A 19261-nucleotide genomic window follows, 5' to 3' on the forward strand; every position below is an offset into this window, starting at 1 on the left:
AGTGCACTGGCACAATATAGACTATAGTGGCACAACCAAATAAAGAAAGGCACATGAAAACGAAATTCAATTTCCAGCAACTTTGAGAAATTAATTTAGATGATCCCATGGCCTACAATATACTAGTCACAGCAAATGTTGCATGCCATTAGAAACACGATTTGTCAATAATCCTTAATAAGAGAAGAGAAATTTGTTTGGTCAAATGCAATTGTGCCGCTTTTACTGTTGTAAGGGTAGAACTTCTGTGTTACACAGCACAATACGTTCATATGCAGACCTGATAGAGGAGTCACAAGCTGTTAAGCCACTAACACATATCTATGTTTTATGAGCCAATTTCACTAACCTGGACTGAGTGGATAAATGTCATGGTCAGCTCCAAAGGATAAATTCCGCGTCAGCTTACGAGGGTCAATTTTCGGAGGCGTCGTTGCTGTGGGACAGTGCGAGAACCTGCGGCGAAGAAAATTCTCCTCCTTCATCGTTTGAGCTGTCGGGGTTTTCTGAAACCGAGGAATAGAAATGAGGATTAATGATTTCCTGTGTTTCATCTATGCCCTTCAGATATTTAATAAAAGGTAACTTCAATTTACAAGAAGGAATCCCACAGAGAATTCTTCATCCAATGGCAGCGAAACTGCAAGAACTCAAGGAAGAACCGCATGGACAGTCGGTGAGAGCAGATCTTTCTGCGACAGATTCTTTACATGGATGCAGGTGTGATGCCAATTATCGCCCCAAGGCTTGTTCTCTGTTCCTCCCCATGGGGGTCTTTACTTCTTGAAGGAATAATAGATTACAATTTCGCAAAATTCTCTGAGGATTTGCTTTTGTAGCTACTGAGTGCGGACCTAATATACAATTTGCTACCAATGCATATTTTAAGCAAATGTATTTCTTTCTATAATGATAAAAGTACAATAAATAAAAAGAGAGTTTGCGTGAATTATTGAGCACACTGGGATTGTTGGCACAGCGTCTATTCCGGGGACAAGGAACAGTATTTTCAATAAACTCCAAATGATTTTATGAAATTTTGTTTAGTGGCCAGGGAGAATAACTAATAAATAAATAGTCCACATTATTTCTTGGTCTCCCCTCCCTTCTCTGTATCACTTGATGCTGAAAAAGAATTATGGGATATCAGATCAAACGAAGTGTAAAAAATATAGTTAATGTAGTAGGCTAAAATACATCTGTAAGGCACGCATATTCTGATGTATATAGTATTTTTCCCTTTGTTTTCTATGTTTATTTGAACCCAGCTAGCACATTATTTCCAGTTTACAATATGTATGATTGGCACATCATGGCTGGTTTGCACTATGATCAGTAGGCACATCATTGCCAGTTTAAAGTATGGGCACTTTGTACATCACCATTAGTTTCCATTATGTCATAGTGGTAAATCAAGGTCGGTTTATATAATCTCAGGTAGTCCATCATTGCTCTGCCCTGACTGACCTCTCCCAGAAGCATCTACACTCTGCTTCTATAAATAGCAGAGGCCAACGGTCCCTGAAGTGGTCCAATTAATGGTGGGGCCACAAGGCTGCACCCTGTGGAGAGCACCACCATAAAGACTCTGCCCTCGGCAAGAATTGTTAGTGGCTTGACTGGATGGACTGGGCCCAATATCAGTATAATCAAAATGTGCATGATCCAACTACATTCCCAGTTTGACAATCTCATTCCACTCCCATTTTGAAGATTCCAGTATATTCAGTGCTTTACACTCCCAGCTCTCAAAATCCCAGTATATTCCAATGAAGACCATCCATAATATAATCCAATTTTGTACAACCCTGAGTATAGTTACAGACTGACAACATGATCATACTCCAAGGTAGCTCTGTTTCTGTATATTCTGAGTTTTACAATCCTAGTGTGTATTGCACAATTCCAGTATGCTTCCAGTTTACTGTTACGCAATGCAAGTAAAACCTCATTTTGGAAATTGTGGGTCATTTCAGGACTGCACAGTCGTGAAATACTGTGAGTTTGACAATTTCAGTACAATACCAGTTCCCAAAGTCCCTGTATAATCCTATGTTGACGTTCTTATTTTGCACAGCCCTAGTAACCTCCATTTTGATTTTCTCAGCATATTCAAAGTGTGCCCAATCACAGAATATGCCCTGTTTGCCCCATCATGGTACATTTCCACTACAGTCGTCCAGCTGGCCACCACTGTTTGCCGCAGCTTGGTGCATTCCCACTGAATATTTCCAGTTGGCAACCCCCAATATATCCCCAGTTTGCCCAATCCTGGTGCACTCCCACTGCATACTTCTAGTTGGCAACCCCAGTATATCCCTGGTTGGCTAATTCCTGGTTCATTCCCACTACATACTTAGAGTTGGCAGCCCTGGTGTAACCCCAGTTTGTCCCATCCTCGTGCATTTCCACTGCATACTTCCCAATGGCAATCACAGTATATCAACCAGCTGTCCCCACACTGGTGCATTCCCACTGCATACTTCCAGTCAGCAAACCTGGCATATCTCTTGTTTGACCCATCCTGGTGCATTCCCATTGGATACTTCCGGTTGGAAACCACAGTATATCCCCAGTTTTCCCCATTCTAGTGCATTGCCATTGAAAAGTTCCAGTTGCCATCCCCCAGTATACTCCCAGTTTGCCTCATCCTGGTGGATTCCTACTACATACTTCCAGTTGGTAACCATAGTATATGCCCAGTTTGACCTCTCCAGGTGCCTTCCCACAGCCTAATTCCCAGTTGGCAACACCAGTATATCCCCAGTTTGACCCATTCTGGTACCTTCCCACTGCATACTTCCAGTTGGCAACCTCAGTAAACCCCCAGCTTGCCCCATCCTGGTGCATCCCCACTGAATATTTTCAGTTGGCAACTTCCTGTATACCCTCGGTTTGCCTCATGCTGGTGCATTCCTACTGCATACTTCCAGTTGGAAACCCCAGTATGCCCAGTGGTGAAAATGGAAAAAATGTGAAGGGGGATCCCACAAGAGGCAGAGTTAGGGAGAGGGGCGGAGTTCCGAGGAGGTGGAGTTAAGAGGGGGCAGAACTGGCAGTTGAACACCGCTCAAAGGAAATGTTGAAAATAAAAGTTTAAAAATTGTGAAATTTCTTTCATGATGTTTCTTTCCAAACTTCTCACTGTACAGCAATTCTACTTTAAATCACTCCCATGGCATGGGTGCACCCAAAACATGACACACTTGCACTCTCATCATCTCCCCTTCTCACCCCTTCGTTTGGCTTTCAACAATGCTCTGCTTTATAAAACAAGGTTTTAAAAGTACACAAACCATAGCAAGGTACGCACACAAATGTATTTAAGTTTTTATATGTGTGTGCGTACCTTGCTATGGTTTTCAAGCCATCTCTTATAAACATAAGGTTAAATATGGTAGGCAACAGGTATACAATTGTGACATGACATTCCCTAAGAGTCGAGACTACAGAATACAGTTCAGCAAAGCCCCCAGCTTCCCGTGTGTTAACCTTCCCTCTGCGAAGCTGGGGGCTCGGCAGTGTAATCCGCCAGATGCAGATTAAATCACTGAGCCCGACTGTCCGGCTTCAATCTGCAGCTGCCGCCATCATGCCTCTGCAGCAGTAGCAGCCCACGGACAAAGATGCCTCAGTGATCAGTGGAGACAAGCCCTTTCAGGTGGCGAAAGGGGGGCGCTGCACACGGCCAGCGAGTGGCCGTGGGAGGCAGAGTGACTCCCGGGGTGTTTAAGGGGCTCAGGGAAGGTTCGGGAGCCAGGCGACGGTTAGGGCTTGAAGCCACAACTAGGTCCCACGAGGCTGTGGAACAGACAATATACCACCAATCACCACACAACCGGGTGTATGGACACTAGCAGCGGCGCTAGTCATGTGGAGGGGGGGAGGAGCATGCAAGGTTATTAAGGGAGCGGGCGGAGGGGGCAGCTAGATCCTCAAACGGCCTCGAATGGAAAATCGGGCACATACCTCCTGAGGCTCAGGGTGTACAAGCATCCCGTCGGGTAAGATTACACGGTTCAGTCCAGGATAGAGATGACTAACGAATACCACTAACAATTTCCTTCTCTGCATACACCTCTCAAACTCCAAACCAAACACAACCACAAACCTCTAGCGCAGCAAACCGCACGAACTTCACTACACTGCAACAACAAAACAAAAAAAAACACATAGACTCGCACATCAGCACACGACGACTACAGGCCGCATACACCCCAGGCCCAGCCGACGGAACCACCGGGCTGAGGCTGCCAACAGCACATCACTGCAATCTTGCACTTTTCCAGCCTCCACCCACTAACCCACCATCCCCCCCCTCTTTCAGAGCCGCCAGAGCGCCAGGGGACCACTCCGGTGGTGATAGTGCGCGGTACAAATGACCTTTAACATTAACATTAACATTGTCCTGGTCGCCTGCTCCCGAGCCTTCCCTGTGTAGCTGGGCCTAGGATTGTGGAGGGGTAGAAAAGGTGAGGTGGGTGATTTAGAGGGTAGTGTTGGTAGAGTGGGCGGTCAGATAGCTTGCTAAAAAAAAAAAAAAAAAAAATATATATATATAATATTTAGATTAGATTAGCAGATATATACAATTTTGTGGGAAAGGTTATTGGGGGTGCCGTAAATAAGACACCCCCGCTACTTACCCTAGCTCCGGGTCCGCGTAGCAGTAGGGTTTTTTTTTATTGGTCCGAGGACGCGGGTTGCCGTGGGCGCGCAGGGGGGAAGTTAGTGTAAGAGCATCCGTGCTCCGTTGCTCGCCGGCGGGGGGCGGGGTGTTGGGAAGCATCAGGCTTCCTCGAATTGGCATCCGCTCAGGAGCGGGTGTGATAGGGATCATTTTGGTGGATACGGGATCCTAGGTCCCGTGTTGTGTCTGCAGGGAGAGGGGATCGGGGAGTGCGGTGTCCGTTGAAGGACAGAGGGGGCAGAGCGCTCCTACTTAAAGGGGCCTCGTCCATTTTTGTGGGCCCGAGGTGCGGTGGCGCTCTCTAGCCGCCAGGGGGCAGTGTGACAGGGAGAGAAACAGTAATTTATTGTGGTGAGGTTGATTTTGGTGGGGTTTTTTCGTTAGCGGGGGGCACTTGGTTGCCTGGGCGGGGGGCTACAAGGGATAGGGTAGTATTTTGGGGGTATTTAGTGGGGTAAAATAAAATTTAAAAAAAAAAAGCTTAGTTCAAAGTTAGCAGTTTCTATTTTGTAGATTCCCACGGGTAGTTTCGGCTCGGGGGCTTAGGTTTTGCTAGGTCAATTTTAAGGGGGTATATATATATATTTGTGGTGCACAAACAAGTCATTAGTAGTGCATGATGGTAGGTCAGGGAGCCAATAGGAAGGGGTTGGTTGATGCCAAGGCTCTTAAGGAGGCTTTGGAGATAATTAGTAGGGCATCTAGGGCCCAATTGGAAGGGGCAGTTGGGGAGGTCACTGGGGGAGAGGGCACGGGGGAGGGGGAGATAAGTGGGAGGAGGCCGCAGCGGAGAGCAGCGGCAGATGGGGCTCTCGCGGCAGTGGTGGCTTGCACCCCTGCGGCAGGGAGAGGGGAGGTATGGGAATCCAGGGGAAGGAGGAGGAGAAGGGAGATAGACAGGAGAGCGTCTGAGGGAGAGATGATTTCAGGTGGGGAGCCTCTGAGAGAGGGAGTGGGTAATAGCCCTAGGGAAGAAGGGAGTACGCAGATGGAGAGGGCTCTTGGGGACCCGAGCGAGGGGATGCTGAGGGGGGTGGCAGGGCAGAGGGGAAGAGGGGGAAAATATTTGCAGAAGAGTGCAGGAGGGAGAGGTCCCCATCAATGGAGGAAAGTAGAGTGGGGCGCGGAACTGCCCCCAGGGGTAGGAGGATGGAGGGTGGAGGGCGCTGCGCAGCCCCCACTGGTCAGAGTGAGGTTGAGGGTTTTAGTACGGCCCCACCTCGATCGGCACAAGGTGAGCCTAGAGGGTGCAGCACGGCCCCTAGCAATGAGGAATACGGGGTGGAGGATGGAACGCCTCGCCCAAGAGAAGAGGACCAGGCAGGGGTCCCCCGGCCCCGCCGAGAAGACGTCAAAGGAGTGACGGGGCGTACGCCCCGGGCTCGCAAGAAGAAGATCGCCTCAACTTGAGCAGGAGCTCGCATCAGCAGTGGTACATAAGGGATGATGAATTTGGTTTGGAGGAATATGTGGGGCAGTGGGAGGCAGAGGGTCATAGATCGGCAAGGGAAAGGGGGGAGGAGGAAAGAAGTTTGATGTGGGATATGGAAAGGCAGGGGGGTAGGGGGGTAAGGGGTTGGGGAAATTATTGGCTGGGTGAGTCTGTTGACATGTTTTGTCCCCGCAGTAGGAGCCCTCTAAGAAAGGAGATGAGGAGCATCGGGGAGGACGCCAGACCACAGACGGCGGGTGTGGAAAGAGGTGAGCAGGAACGGGAATGGTCCTCTGCATGGCAGAGGGAGGTCACGAGAAGGGTAACGGGGAATGAAGGGACGAGTTTGCATGGGGTAAGAAAAGAAGCTGGTGTGCAGGCCATTGGAGCCTTGGGGGTTGAAAAGAGCATGTGCTCAGTGGAGGTCCAAACGAACAAGGCGATGGAGCCATTGGTGCTTGAAGTGCAAGCTGGTAATAAAAAAGAGAATGAAGTGAAAGGGAAGGAGAAAAAATTGCCGTACATGGGGATAACAAAACCATTGGGGGCACACTTGATGGCAACGACAAGGGAAAAGATTCAGGCAGGGGAGTTTGTAGATGTGTTCAAATTACTGCATAGGGAAGTGAGAGCAAAAGAGGGGTCTAAAGAGGAAGAAAGGGAACTGGCGTCGCGCCCAAAGGTCCCGGTGACTATTGAGAATTGGACGTCGGCATTTATCATTTATGCCAGCGTTTATTGTGAAAAATTTCCAGAGCGTTGGCGTGGCTCTGCTTAAATATATGGATGTTATTAGGAAGGCTTTCACGAGTTTTGGGGGTTTTGCATGGGTGAGGTATGATGAGGAATTCAGAGCGAGATTGGCGGAGGACAGTCAGGTGGTCTGGGGGGAGATAGATATGGATCTTTGGTTGCAATGGATGGCTCCAACGAGGCCTGCCCCGACGCTGCACACGGCGAGCGGGCTACCCGTACCTTTCCGGCCCTTTCTTGGTCGCCCCGCCCACGAAGGGGCGGGGGGAGGAGGTAGGGGGCAGTCATCAGCAGCGTGCTGGGGGTATAATAAGGATGGCTGTGCACGGACCCTGTGTAGGTTCAGGCACAAGTGTAGCAAGTGTGGTGGAAAACACCCTCTCACGCAGTGTTTCCAGCAAGGGGACAGGGGGAGGGGGACAGGTAGAGGGGTTGTGGGGAAAAGCTTTTACTCCAATTAAAGTAGGGGTGCTCGAAAAATGGTTACAATTTTATCCGGACAGAGTAGGGGCGAAGATCTTGAGTGAGGGTTTCGGTCAGGGGTTCAGATTAGGGTACCAGGGCCCAAGAGTGCGCAGGTGGGCTGAAAATTTGAAGTCAGCAAGAGAAAATGTTGACGTGGTGAGACATAAATTGTCCAAAGAAATAGAGGCAGGAAGGATAGTGGGCCCATTTGTTGACTTGCCGGGGGATTTAGTAATATCACCATTGGGGGTGGTGCCGAAGAAAGCTCCAGGGGAGTTCAGACTGATACATCATTTGTCATGGCCGGAGGGTATGGCCCTCATTACGACCCTGGCGGAAATCGCGGTGCAAAATGCACCATGGAGCACGGCGGAAAGCTGCCGATAGCGCCATGGGGGTTGGCGGATTTTCCGCCCCATTCCGACCTTGGCGGGGCGGTAAATCCCCATCCCCCATTTTACCCTTCCCCATTCCCATTTTTGCCCCATAGGGTATAATGGGAGTGGGGAAGGCGTTAATTACGCCACCTCAAAATACGGTGGCGTAATTAACGACAAGGTCCCGTAGCGCCATGGATTTCTCCGCCCGGAAAAACCAGGCGGAAAACGCTCCATGGCGCTACGGAAACTCGTAGTAGGGCGGACGGGTCCGCCGCGAATAACGCTGGCGTAAACCCACTCCGCCAGGGTCGTAATGAGGCCCTATGTCAGTTAATGATTTTATTGCTCCGGAAGAGTGCGGAGTTGTGTATGCCAGTGTTGACCAGGCGGTGGAACTGTTAAGGAAGGAAGGGCGAGGGGATATCAAGGCGGCCTTTAGGCTATTGCCGGTGCACCCGGAGGATTTTTGGTTGTTGGGTTTGCAGTTTGAGGAAGGTATATACATAGACAAAGCCTTGCCAATGGGGTGCGCAATTTCCTGTGCTTTGTTTGAACGGTTCAACTCTTTCTTACAGTGGGTCTTTTCATTTAGTTCAGGTTGGGAGAGTGTGCTGCACTATTTGGATGATTTTCTTTTCATTAGCGGGGCAGAAAGAGTGGAGGATTGTAAAAAAATGCTACAGTTCTTTCAGGAGCTGATGGAGGAGCTGGGGGTGCCCTTAGCGGAAGATAAAACAGAGGGGCCGGCAGTGGTATTGACATTTCTAGGAATTGAGTTGGATTCAGTGGCCATGACCTCACGCTTGCCGCACGACAAGGTGAGCAAATTGGTGGTTTTGTTGGAAAAAGCGGTGGTGGCCAAGAAAATGATGCTGGTTGAAATGCAGAGTTTGGTGGGGCATTTGAATTTTGCATGCAAAGTGGTGGCCCCAGGGCGAACATTTTGCAGGAACATGGCGAGGGCTATGGCGGGAGCAAAGTGCCCACATCATCGAATAAGAGTGTCAGGGGCAGTGAGGGAGGATTGCAGAATTTGGTTGCGCTTTTTGGAGAATTTCAACGGAGTGACAATGTGGTTGCAGGGAGACCCGGTGACTTGGGAAGTTCAGATATTTTCTGATGCAGCAGGAGCAGGAGGTTTTGGAGTTTTCTGGGGAGGAAAGTGGTGTGCAGAGAAATGGCCAGTACGGTGGTTGAAGGAAGGAAGGAGTATAGCATTTCTTGAATTTTTTCCACTTCTAGTTGCATTGCAGTTGTGGGGGAAGGATTTTCAGAATAAGAAGGTGAATTTTAATGTTGACAATGAATGCGTAGTTCATGTGGTGAATAGGCAGTCAGCTAAGGATCAGAGGGTGGTGAGATTGATGAGAGAATTTGTGCTGCGGTGCATGGAATGGAATGTGGTGTTTAAGGCAACACATGTGCCGGGGAAGGATAATGGCATCGCTGATGCATTATCTCGTTTTCAATGGCAGAGATTCCGTGGATTGGCTCCAGATGCAGAGCAGGAGGGGCAGCAGATTCCGGAGGAGCTGTGGAAGATAGGAAGCTAAGAGCGCTTGCACTGGTGGAGGGTTCATTGGCCTCGGCATCTAAGGAGGCATATAGGAGGGCCTGGGAGGATTTTATTAGAGGGGGAGCTTGTAGTTGGAAGGGTAGATGGGACGCGGAAGAGAGGAGGAGAGATGATGTTATGAATTTTCTCTTGAGGTGTATGGACAGGGGGTGGTCAAAGGCAACGATTGTGGGGAAGTTAGCAGGGATTTCTTTCTATGGGAAATGGTTTTGGGGTTTTCAACCAAGTGGGGGGGAAATGGCAAATAGGATGTTGGAAGGTTGGGCTAGGGAGAGTAAGAGGGACAAGGATAAGAGGAGGCCGATATCGGCGGAATTGTTGCAGAGGGTGACTGAGGTGGTGGGGGGAGTTTGCTGGTCAGTATGGGAGGGGGAACTTTTTGTGACTTGTTTTACTTGGTTATTTTTTGGGGCCTTCAGGGTTTCTGAGTTTGTAGGGGGTAAAGGTGGGGTAGGAGGACTACAATGGGATGATGTACGAATTACTGAGGAAGGTCTGGACATCAAGATCAGAAGATCCAAGACTGACCAGAAGGGGAGGGGTTCATGGGTTCTACTGGGTAGAGGGAGTAGGAATTTATGTCCAGTACAGGTAGGTTTGGTGTGGAAGGAGCGTTGTGGGCGTAGGGCAGGCTTGGTGTTTCAGCATGAGGATGGGTCGCCGGTGGCAGCGGCACATGTGCTGGGGGTATTGAGGAAGGCTTTGGAAGTGGTGGGTGAAAAGGCTGAAGATTTTGGGACTCATTCTTTTAGGATGGGCGCAGCATCTGAAGGCAGTAGGTTGGGATTTCCTGAAGACAAAGTGAAAAGCTTGGGGCGTTGGAGGTCTGGGAAATACAGGGGGTACGTCAGGGATTTTGATAAGGGGAATGTGTGATGAGTTGGGGGAAAGGGTTTTTAGGGAAGACTGCTCTTATTGTGATGTTTTGACTTGCCAGAGATTGTTAATTTTCTTGTTTCAGATGCTGCGCGAAAGGAAGGGGAGTTGGCGCAAGTGTGGATTGTTGGCCATTCAATTGTTAAGTGGGCTGGGAAGGAGGCGGAAAAAAGGGTGTTTGGGAGGCAGCTGGGGTGCAGCTACAAGGAGGTGGTGGTGAGATGGCACGGTTTGGGGGGTCTGCGATGGGATCAGCTGCTTCCTATATTAGCAGGGATGAGGGAACGCTATGGGGTTCCAGATGTGGTAATTATTCACGCGGGAGAGAATGACCTTGTGAAGGATACGGGGGTCTCTCTGCGAAGGAAGATGAAGAGGGATTTAGTTTGGATGAGGGAAATGTGGCCTAAAGCAAAGGTGGTTTGGACCAAGTTGTTGCCGCGGAGAGTTTGGAGGGGGGCGAGAAATGAGGGAGCAATAGAGAAGACTAGGAAAGGGATAAACAGGGAAATGGTCAAGTTTTGTACCTCGGCGGCGGTACAGGTAATGGACCACAAAGACATAACTTATGAAGGGCTCCGTATTTTTAGAGAGGACGGAGTACACTTGTCCATGTACGGGAATAGTCATTACCTGGCGGATCCGAGTTCCTGGCTGGGAGACTGGGTAAGAAGGTGGAGTTAGGAAGGAAAAAAGGGGGAAGGGGAGTGGGGCAGAAAGAACTCCTCAGGGGAGGGTTTTTCTGGTGCCGGGGGCATGGCCCCTTTTGATGTGAGGGGAGGGAAGCACAATGGGGAATGACACGGGAAAGGAGGGGGTGGCGCTGTTTGCACAAGCAGGTCACCCCGGGGGAGCAGGTATTGAGCCTGGAGGGACATGGCCCCTGGGAGAAAGCGGGACGCCTGGGAAAAGGGCAAGGAGACGGTAGGCTCCAAGGGGTAAGTAGGGAGGAGATAGAGGAGTTATTTATTTAATTGTTGGGAAGATGAAAATGAAAAAGGAGAATGTTTAATTATTTAATTGTTTGTTGTAATATTTATTTAGTTTGTTAGGCCATGGAGCCAGTTAAGCATTTTGAATTGTAAGCTTTGGACTGTCACATTAAAGCGACCTTTTCCACTTTTAAATGAGTCTGGGTTTTTGTGCAGTAAGCCGAAAGTTCAAATATCACAGTTCTCGCCATGCTCGAAAAAAAGGAGCCGAATATCCAGAAGGAACTTCGGGCACTGCCAGGCGCTGCTTGACGATGGCCCACACGCAAGAGGAGGGAAGAGAGGGTGGGGGGCGGAGCCAGACTATCACTTTGCTCATTGCGTGAATCTGTTGGCCGTGGCTCCGGCCCCATCCCCCCACTCCATACCGCAACACTTGTCTTACCGGTGCCATCAATGCCAGGTGCCAAGCTGGGGCTGAGGCAAGCCAGGTCCCCAGTTCCGGCCAGAAACTGGACCCGGAAAGTGCCGGCCCAAAGACCAGTGCTGAATATACCCTCCCAGTTTGCCCTATCCTTGTGCATTCCCACTGCATACGACCAGTTGGTAACCATGCTGTATAGCCCCTTTTTGTCCTCCCACTGCATACTTCCAGTTGGCAACCCTAGTATACCGCCAGTTTGCCCCATCCTTGCACATTCACACTGTATACTTCCAGTTGGCAACCCCCAGTTTGCTCCATCCTGGTGCATTCCCATGGCATAATTCCAACTGCCAACTCCAGTAAATCCCAAGTTTGCCGCATCCTGGTGTGCTCCCATTGCATACTTCCAGTTGGCAACCCTAGTATTCCGCCGGATTGCCTCAGTCTGGTGCATTCCTATTGCATACTTCCAGTTGGCAAACACAGTATATCCCCAGTTTGCCTCCTCCTGGTGCATTCCTACTGCATACTTTCAGTGTGCAACCCCAATATACCCCCAGTGTTCCCCATCCTGATGGGCACTGTCCTACTCCTCACAGATCCCTCGATGTCTCAAAGAAATCAAACTTTTACTTCACATCCTCAGAGGTACTCTGCCTTTCCTTTCCTTCCTTCAGAAGCTCACTGTCTCCCAATCTCTGGTTCTTTCCAGATTCGACTACTGTAACAGCGTCTTTCCAAATCTACCTGCCTCAACTCTCTGCCCTTTACAACTAATCCAGAACAGGACTGACTAGGAGACTTGCCCTTGGCCTCAGGCCCTGGGATTTTATCTCTTCAGCTCTGAAATCCCTCTATTGGCTCCCAGTGGATGCAAGGATTAAATGTAAAACCCTCTGCATTGTCCACTAGGCTTTCTAGGGCATGGGTCCAAAATACCTTCAACTATCCCTCCGTAAATACCTCCCCTCTCGAGCCCTTCGCTCCTCTACTTCCAACTCCCTCAGGGTCAGTTGTTTTTCAAAGAAACATGCCAGTGGTAGATCTCTGTCTTCGGATGGGGCCTCCTTTTGGAACAGCCTCCCTGCCACCCTGAAACTTGAGGAGAACCATCTCCAGTTCAGGAAGCACCTCAAGACCTTCCTCTTCGGCTCTGCCTTTTCCCCTCTTCTCCCCTGCTGATCTGTTCTCTCTCTTGGCACCGTGTACCAGGCCACCCTCTGTCCTTCTGGCCCAGGTACCTTCTCACCTTGCCACCCTCCTGCACTGCCTCCGGGCCACCACTTGCACTGGGGTCTGTATCTGAACCCATAAAGCCCCCCACCCAATTTCTTTTGCACTTATCAGATATACCCTATCTGACTAACCTAGCACTTGCCACCTGCTGGCTGCACTACCACTATCGCCTGATTTATTTATTTATTTTTACTTAATATTTATTCTGTTTCTCTCCTCTGTTCCACACTTTCCACTTTTCCCCCTTCCATGTACTTTCCCCCTTTCCCTATCCCATGCACTTGCACGTTCTTAACGTCACTGAGACTAGTAAGATCATTGTTTTTTTTTGTTCTCCGCTGTTCCCCTCCCCTTTGCCTCGTCGCGCTCTGAAACACTTGTGTATGAGCACGATATAAATTAAATATCATTTCATTTTCATTTAATTTCCCCATTGCATACTTCCAGTTGGCAACCACAGTATATCTCATGTTTTCCCTGTTCCGGTGTACTCCCACTGAATATTTCCAGTTAGCAACCTCCACTATATCCCCAGTTTGCCTCATCCTAGTGCATTTCTACTGCATACTTCCAGTTGGCAACCCCACTATACCCCCAGTTTGCCCCATACTTGTGCATTCCCACTACATACTTCCATCTGGCAACCACAGTATATCCACAGTTTGCCCTCTCCAGGTGCCTTCACACTGCATACTTCCAGTTGGCAACCCCAGCATACCCCCAGTTTGCCCCATTCTGGTACCTTCCCACTGCATATTTCCAGTTGGCAAGCCTAGTATGCCCCCGGTTTGCCCCATCTTGGTGCATTCCCACTGCATACGACCAATTGGTAACCGTGCAGTATATCCCCCGTTTGCCCTCCCACTGCATACTTCCAGTTGGCAATCCCAGTATACTGCCAGTTTGCCCCATCCTTGCACAATCCCACTGTATACTTTCAGTTGGCAACCCCAGTAAATCCCTGGTTTGCCAATTCCTGGCTCATTCTCACTGCATACTTCCAGTTGGCAACCCCCAGTTTGCTCCATCCTGGTGCATTCCCATTGCATAGTTCTAGTTGCCAACTCCAGTAAATCCCCAGTTTGCCACATCCTGGTGTGCTCCCATGGCATACTAGCAACCCTAGAATACCGCCGGTTTGCCTCATTCTGGTGCATTCCCATTGCATACTTCCAGTTGGCAACCCCCAGAATACCCCCAGTGTGCCTCATCCTGGTGCATCCCTACTGCATACTTCCAGTTGGCAACCCCAATATACCCCCACTGTCCCCCATCCTGATGCATTACCATTGCATACTCCCAGTTGGCAACCACAGTATATCCCCAGTTGCCCCCATCCTGGTGCATTCCCACTGAATATTTCCAGTAGGCAACCTACAGTATACCCACAGTTTCCCTCATCCTGGTGCATTCCTACTGCATACTTCCAGTTGAAAACTACAGTATATCTCCAATGTGCCCCTTCCTAGTGCATTCTGAGTGCATACTTCCAGGTGGCAACCCCGATATACACCCCACTTTGCTCCATCCTGGTGTGTTCCTACTGCATACTTCCAGTTGGCAACTGGAGTATATATCCCCAGTTTGCCCTCCCACTGCAAACTTCCAGTTGGCAACCCCAGCATACCGCCAGTGTTACCCATTCTGGTGCATTCCCACTGCTTACTTCCAGCTGGTAACCCCAGTATACCTGCAGTTTGCCCCATCCTGGTGCTTTCTGACTGCATACGTCCATTTGGCAACCCCAGTTTGCTCCATCCTGGTGCATTCCCACTGCATACTTCCAGTTGTAACCCTGCTTGCGCACAGTTGTTCGCCATCCTGATGCATTCCCATTGCATACTGCCAGTTGGCAACCCATGTATGTCCCCAGTTTACCCCTTCATGGTCCATTTCCATTGCATACTTCAATTTGGCAACCACAGTGTATCCAGTGTGCCTCATCCAGGTGCATTTCCACTGCATGCTTCTAGTTAGCAACCCCAGAATATCCCCAGTTTTTCACATCCTGGTGCATTCCCACTTCTTACTTCCATGCTGGCAACCCCAGTATACCTGTAGCTTGCCTCATCCTGGTGCATTCTGACTGCATGCGTCCAGTTCGCAACCTCAGTTTGCTCCATCCTGTTGCATTCCGATTGCATAACTCCAGAATATCCCCCGTTTGCAGCAACTGGCGCATTCCCACTGCATACCTCTAGTTGGCAACCCTAGTATACCCCCAATTTGCCTCATTCTGGTGCATTCCCACTGTATACTTCCAGTTGTAACCCTGGTACACCCACAGTTTTTCGCCATCCTGATGCATTCCCCTTGCATACTGCCAGTTGGCAACCCAAGTATGTCCCCAGTTTACCCCTTCATGGTGCATTTCCATTTCATACTTCCATTTGGAAACCGCAGTGTATCCAGTGTGCCTCATCCAGGTGCATTTCCACTGCATATCTCAAGTTGGCAACCCCAGTATATTCCCAGTTTTCCACATCCTGGTGTATTTCCACTGTAACAGTTCCATAATGCTCTCAAGTTGCAGCAACACAATTTACTCTCATTTCTACTATCACAGTTTGCACAATCCCACTATATCCCCAACGTGGCCATTCCCAGAATATTCACTGTTTGGCCAACTCCCACATATTTCCAGTGTGGAGAGTCTGGGCATATTCCCAGTTTGGCACCTCTTGCATACAAGATGTTGGAATAATCTCGCTTTGCATACATTCCCAAATACTCCCCATTTATAGTTAGACCCTTATTATAGTTTAGTATCACATGATTCCAGTATACTCCCTGTTGTTGCACAACCAGTGCCAATATCAGCATATATCAAGTCCGTCTAACAAGTTGATATTCCCCGTTTTCACAACCCCAGTACAGTCCCCCTTTTAAATACCAGTTTGAAAAATGACAGTGGTAAGGCAGTCAGGGGACAGCATGATTTATTCTATTGCTGAGAATTTGAACACAATCAGCAGAAATAACACACCGATCTCGAGTCGCTGTAATTTAGACACATAGTGCATTTTTACAATTGCCGTTCCATTCACGACGTAATTAAAAGCAGAAACTGACACCACGGATAAAGAATTAACAGTGCAACATGATAATTGCATGAACCATAATTTGTGAACTTGAAGCCAGTATGCACAATTAGACATAAAGGTCACAGCACAGAACGAAAATTGCTCCTAGATGACACTGCAAGACCTGCCTAAATGTTTTTTGGTATATCGTTTACATGTTCTCCTCTCTATATGTATCATGTGCCTCCTGTGGGTACCCTGTTCCTCACCATAATGTTTTTTTTTTATATGTACACATGTGTTTGTTTGACACACTTGCTTTAGTAAATTTGCTTTGAACATCAATGTATGATCACGAGTCATCGATGAACAAGTTACTCTCTTACCTGGTAACGTTCTTTCGATGGGATGGTCTGGCGACGTATTCCATATCTATGACCGTAATAACCGCAGCAGAGCTGCGGTTATTACGGTCATAGATATGGAATACGTTGGAGGACCCAATCCCCTCGAATTCATTAATTAGACTAGGCCCCGACGAATGACAGGTGGTCCGAAATGCATTGGCCCGACAAATATCATTGCTTACTTGTTTTTATAAAAGAAATTAAAACACACTTTGCTTGACAATAAAAGAAGAAGAGAGTTATTTTCACCTTTACCTTTATTCACATACGACAAGTATCGATAAGATTGAAAACAACCCCTAGTGGGAACAAGGGTGTGCGGCCCACACAGATGGCTAATTAGCCTAGGTCCTTTTCTTTATGTTCACTGTTGTGCTCTACACGGTGGCACACACTAGTGGGCTGCACCCTACATAAATAGTGGATTAATTATCCGAAGCCGCCAAGAATTACAAAGATAGCAAGAAAGGAGCGGTTGCCCACTCAACCACTTTCATAGTACACACCTAGTTTGTCATTCCCCGTTTCCTAGTTTTCACAATACAGATTTCACCATCCCAGTAATTGCAACTTTACCTAGCTAGAGAATGTCCTGTTAGAAAATCCCAGTCTTCTCTCCGTGTCAAGAATTCCAGTTTGCACAATTCCACTGCGTTTCCAGTTTATCCACCAAACTCCCTGGTTGACAGCAAGAATATATTCCCACGTTTCCCTGTGGCAGGAAAGTCCAGATCTGGTAAGTGCAGCGTTTCCCCATTTTTCTTAGTATCCCAGTGTGCGCAATTCCAATATATTCCCAGTTTGCTATTACACAATTCCAGTATAGGGTCCTTTGAAAGTGATATAATGTTAGTGATTCAGGGAATATTGCACACAGTAAGTATGCTTGCAGTTTACAATTACATAATTATTTTAACAGTGTATTTTCAGCATGCAAATTCCTAGTGTATTTTCTTCTTTTTTTTTAAATGGCACTATGATCACAATTTGATACTTGCAGTGCACCCTCAGCTTGGAAACATCCTGTGGTTCTGTAAACTTGAAGGATACTGGTATCATTACAGTTATTAAACCACTCTACTATAGCTCGAAAGACCCGCACTTTCCCTGAAACTGCACACCACCTTTAGACGGTCTGCTCCTCCCACTCTTTCACCCACCTGCCCCTGCCTCAGACGTGCAAGCCCCGTACAATCCAGATGTTCCACTAAGCAGGTCCTGCAACTGCATTAATCCTAGCAGCTCTTAGTTAGCCCTGAAACCCTCACTTCATTCCTGCTATATCCCCTTACCTCATCGTGAGTTCTGCAGCCCGCTTGGCCATGTGCCCCTCAGATCTAAGCCCATTAGCCGTGCAGCCGCCTTGAACTGTGCCCCTACAGACCTCTATCCCTTTGCAGCCCCCCTAAAAGCAGAAGATTGAGCAGTGTCTTAAACTACTAGAGGGGCACAAGTCCGCCTTCTATCCGCAGGCCACACCTTCTGTTTGACCTCGGAAATAACGAGCCTTATCACTTGTATTGGTCCAACACTATAACAGATTAGCCTAATTTCAATGGGCAAAATGTTTCTGATGGAAAGACTTTTTCATCTGTATAACGTCCTGTGCCGTGGTAAACCAATCATGGATTTCCAGGCACACCTCCCACGATATGCCTCATTTCAGCTGTGGCACAAACATGTTCCTGCTGGCTGCTCTGCATTTTACTGGGTACAGTTGCCCATGTGGGTGGTAAAATGTGCTCACATGTGCATCAATATGGGGGCGGGGGCTGTACTCTGCATCTATATGCAGATTTTAGCACATTGCAAAGACAAAAAATCAACTTTGACTTATTGGCCTTCTGGTGTGCACATAATGTAAAGTTGTTTTATATAGAGTACTTCTGCCATGTATGCTGGTCTTGCAGCTAGGGACGCTGTAAGCAAATAAAGAGGAGGTTCCTTGAGGGGGACAGTGGGAGAGGAAGATGCAAAACCTGTGGTGTTGATGGGTTCAGGTTGGAAGTATACAGGAGTGCTGCTCTGCTTCTGTGGGTTGGGTGGGGATACTTGGGGGTAGGCTATCTTAAGGGGAGAAAACAAGATCTGATTGGCTGAAGTGTTTTGGGTGTGGTCACCCGCTGATGTGTGGGACTGGAATAGGAATAAAGAGATGAGCTTTATCACACCTGAAGTAATGCCATGTCCCCAATACACTCCCACCAACGGCTTCTTGCAGACGGGACACATTTCTCTTTTTCCGTGGCCACCATCAGTCACGTTACCTCTCTCCCTCTCTCTTACTCTGTCTCTCAATACCTCCATCTTTCTCTCAAATCCATACATTGTACCCTGTCTGCAACAAGGATCTGTGAATTGGCCAGATGAGGGAAGGGGACAGTCTAGAAAATCTGCTCATTATAATAGAACACATGCTAGTGTTATATGAGGCGGGGGCTATTAGTTCTGAGAAAGGACGCCTTCCAATAGGAGGGCCTCAGGAACCCATTTCACCTTGCTTAGCATGTCCATTGGCATGCTGGGAGCTCTCTTAAAGCTCACTCTAACTTGCTCTGGTGCTGTGCTCAGTGGCTCCTGAGATTTTCACCTTACGGGGCAACACCCATTAGGTCAGGCATCAATCAGGCGATCGGGAAGGCACCAGCCCCATGTCCTTTCTACCAGAGGTCCATCCCAGCGGCTCCCGCAAGCCTCAAACTCCTTTCCCACAGAGCACATCGCCACAGGCCCAAATGAAATACCCCACTGCCAAATGGCCACCACCCACACGCTATCGGGCAGCTCCATAACTTTGGTTTCAGAATGAAGCAGAAACCCTGCAAGGGGTTATTCATAATGTATCTAAGAGCAGGAACTACACAAGGGAGAGTGTGGATTCTTTTAAATACCCACCAAAACAGGGTGCCACAGGTGCAGGAAGGTGAAGAGAGGCATGCTGACAGTAAAAGAAAAGGAGTTTGTGTGGGTGGCATGGGATGGTCAGTCAAGGCACACTGGATTCGGCTTGATCTCTGCCCACTTCCTAGTTAATGACCTGTGAGAGCTGTAGGTAAGGGCTAAATGA

The 19261-nt window shown here is 48.5% G+C and overlaps 1 protein-coding gene across 11 annotated transcripts in view; it reads right to left on the reverse strand.

Moving 5' to 3' along the window:
* OSBPL5 (oxysterol binding protein like 5) overlaps window positions 1-19261 on the reverse strand; it is a 1112782-nt gene that overhangs the window by 543203 nt on the left and 550318 nt on the right. For all 11 annotated transcript variants that reach the window (XM_069624153.1, XM_069624161.1, XM_069624156.1 and 8 more), the window contains one exon: window positions 350-506. In XM_069624153.1, coding sequence (XP_069480254.1) covers window positions 350-506 — 157 coding nt within the window. The remainder of the gene's footprint in view (window positions 1-349; window positions 507-19261) is intronic.

Source organism: Ambystoma mexicanum, chromosome 11, assembly GCF_040938575.1.
Source record: "Ambystoma mexicanum isolate Mex_15411 chromosome 11, UKY_AmexF1_1, whole genome shotgun sequence".
Classification (NCBI taxonomy): Eukaryota; Metazoa; Chordata; class Amphibia; order Caudata; family Ambystomatidae; genus Ambystoma; species Ambystoma mexicanum.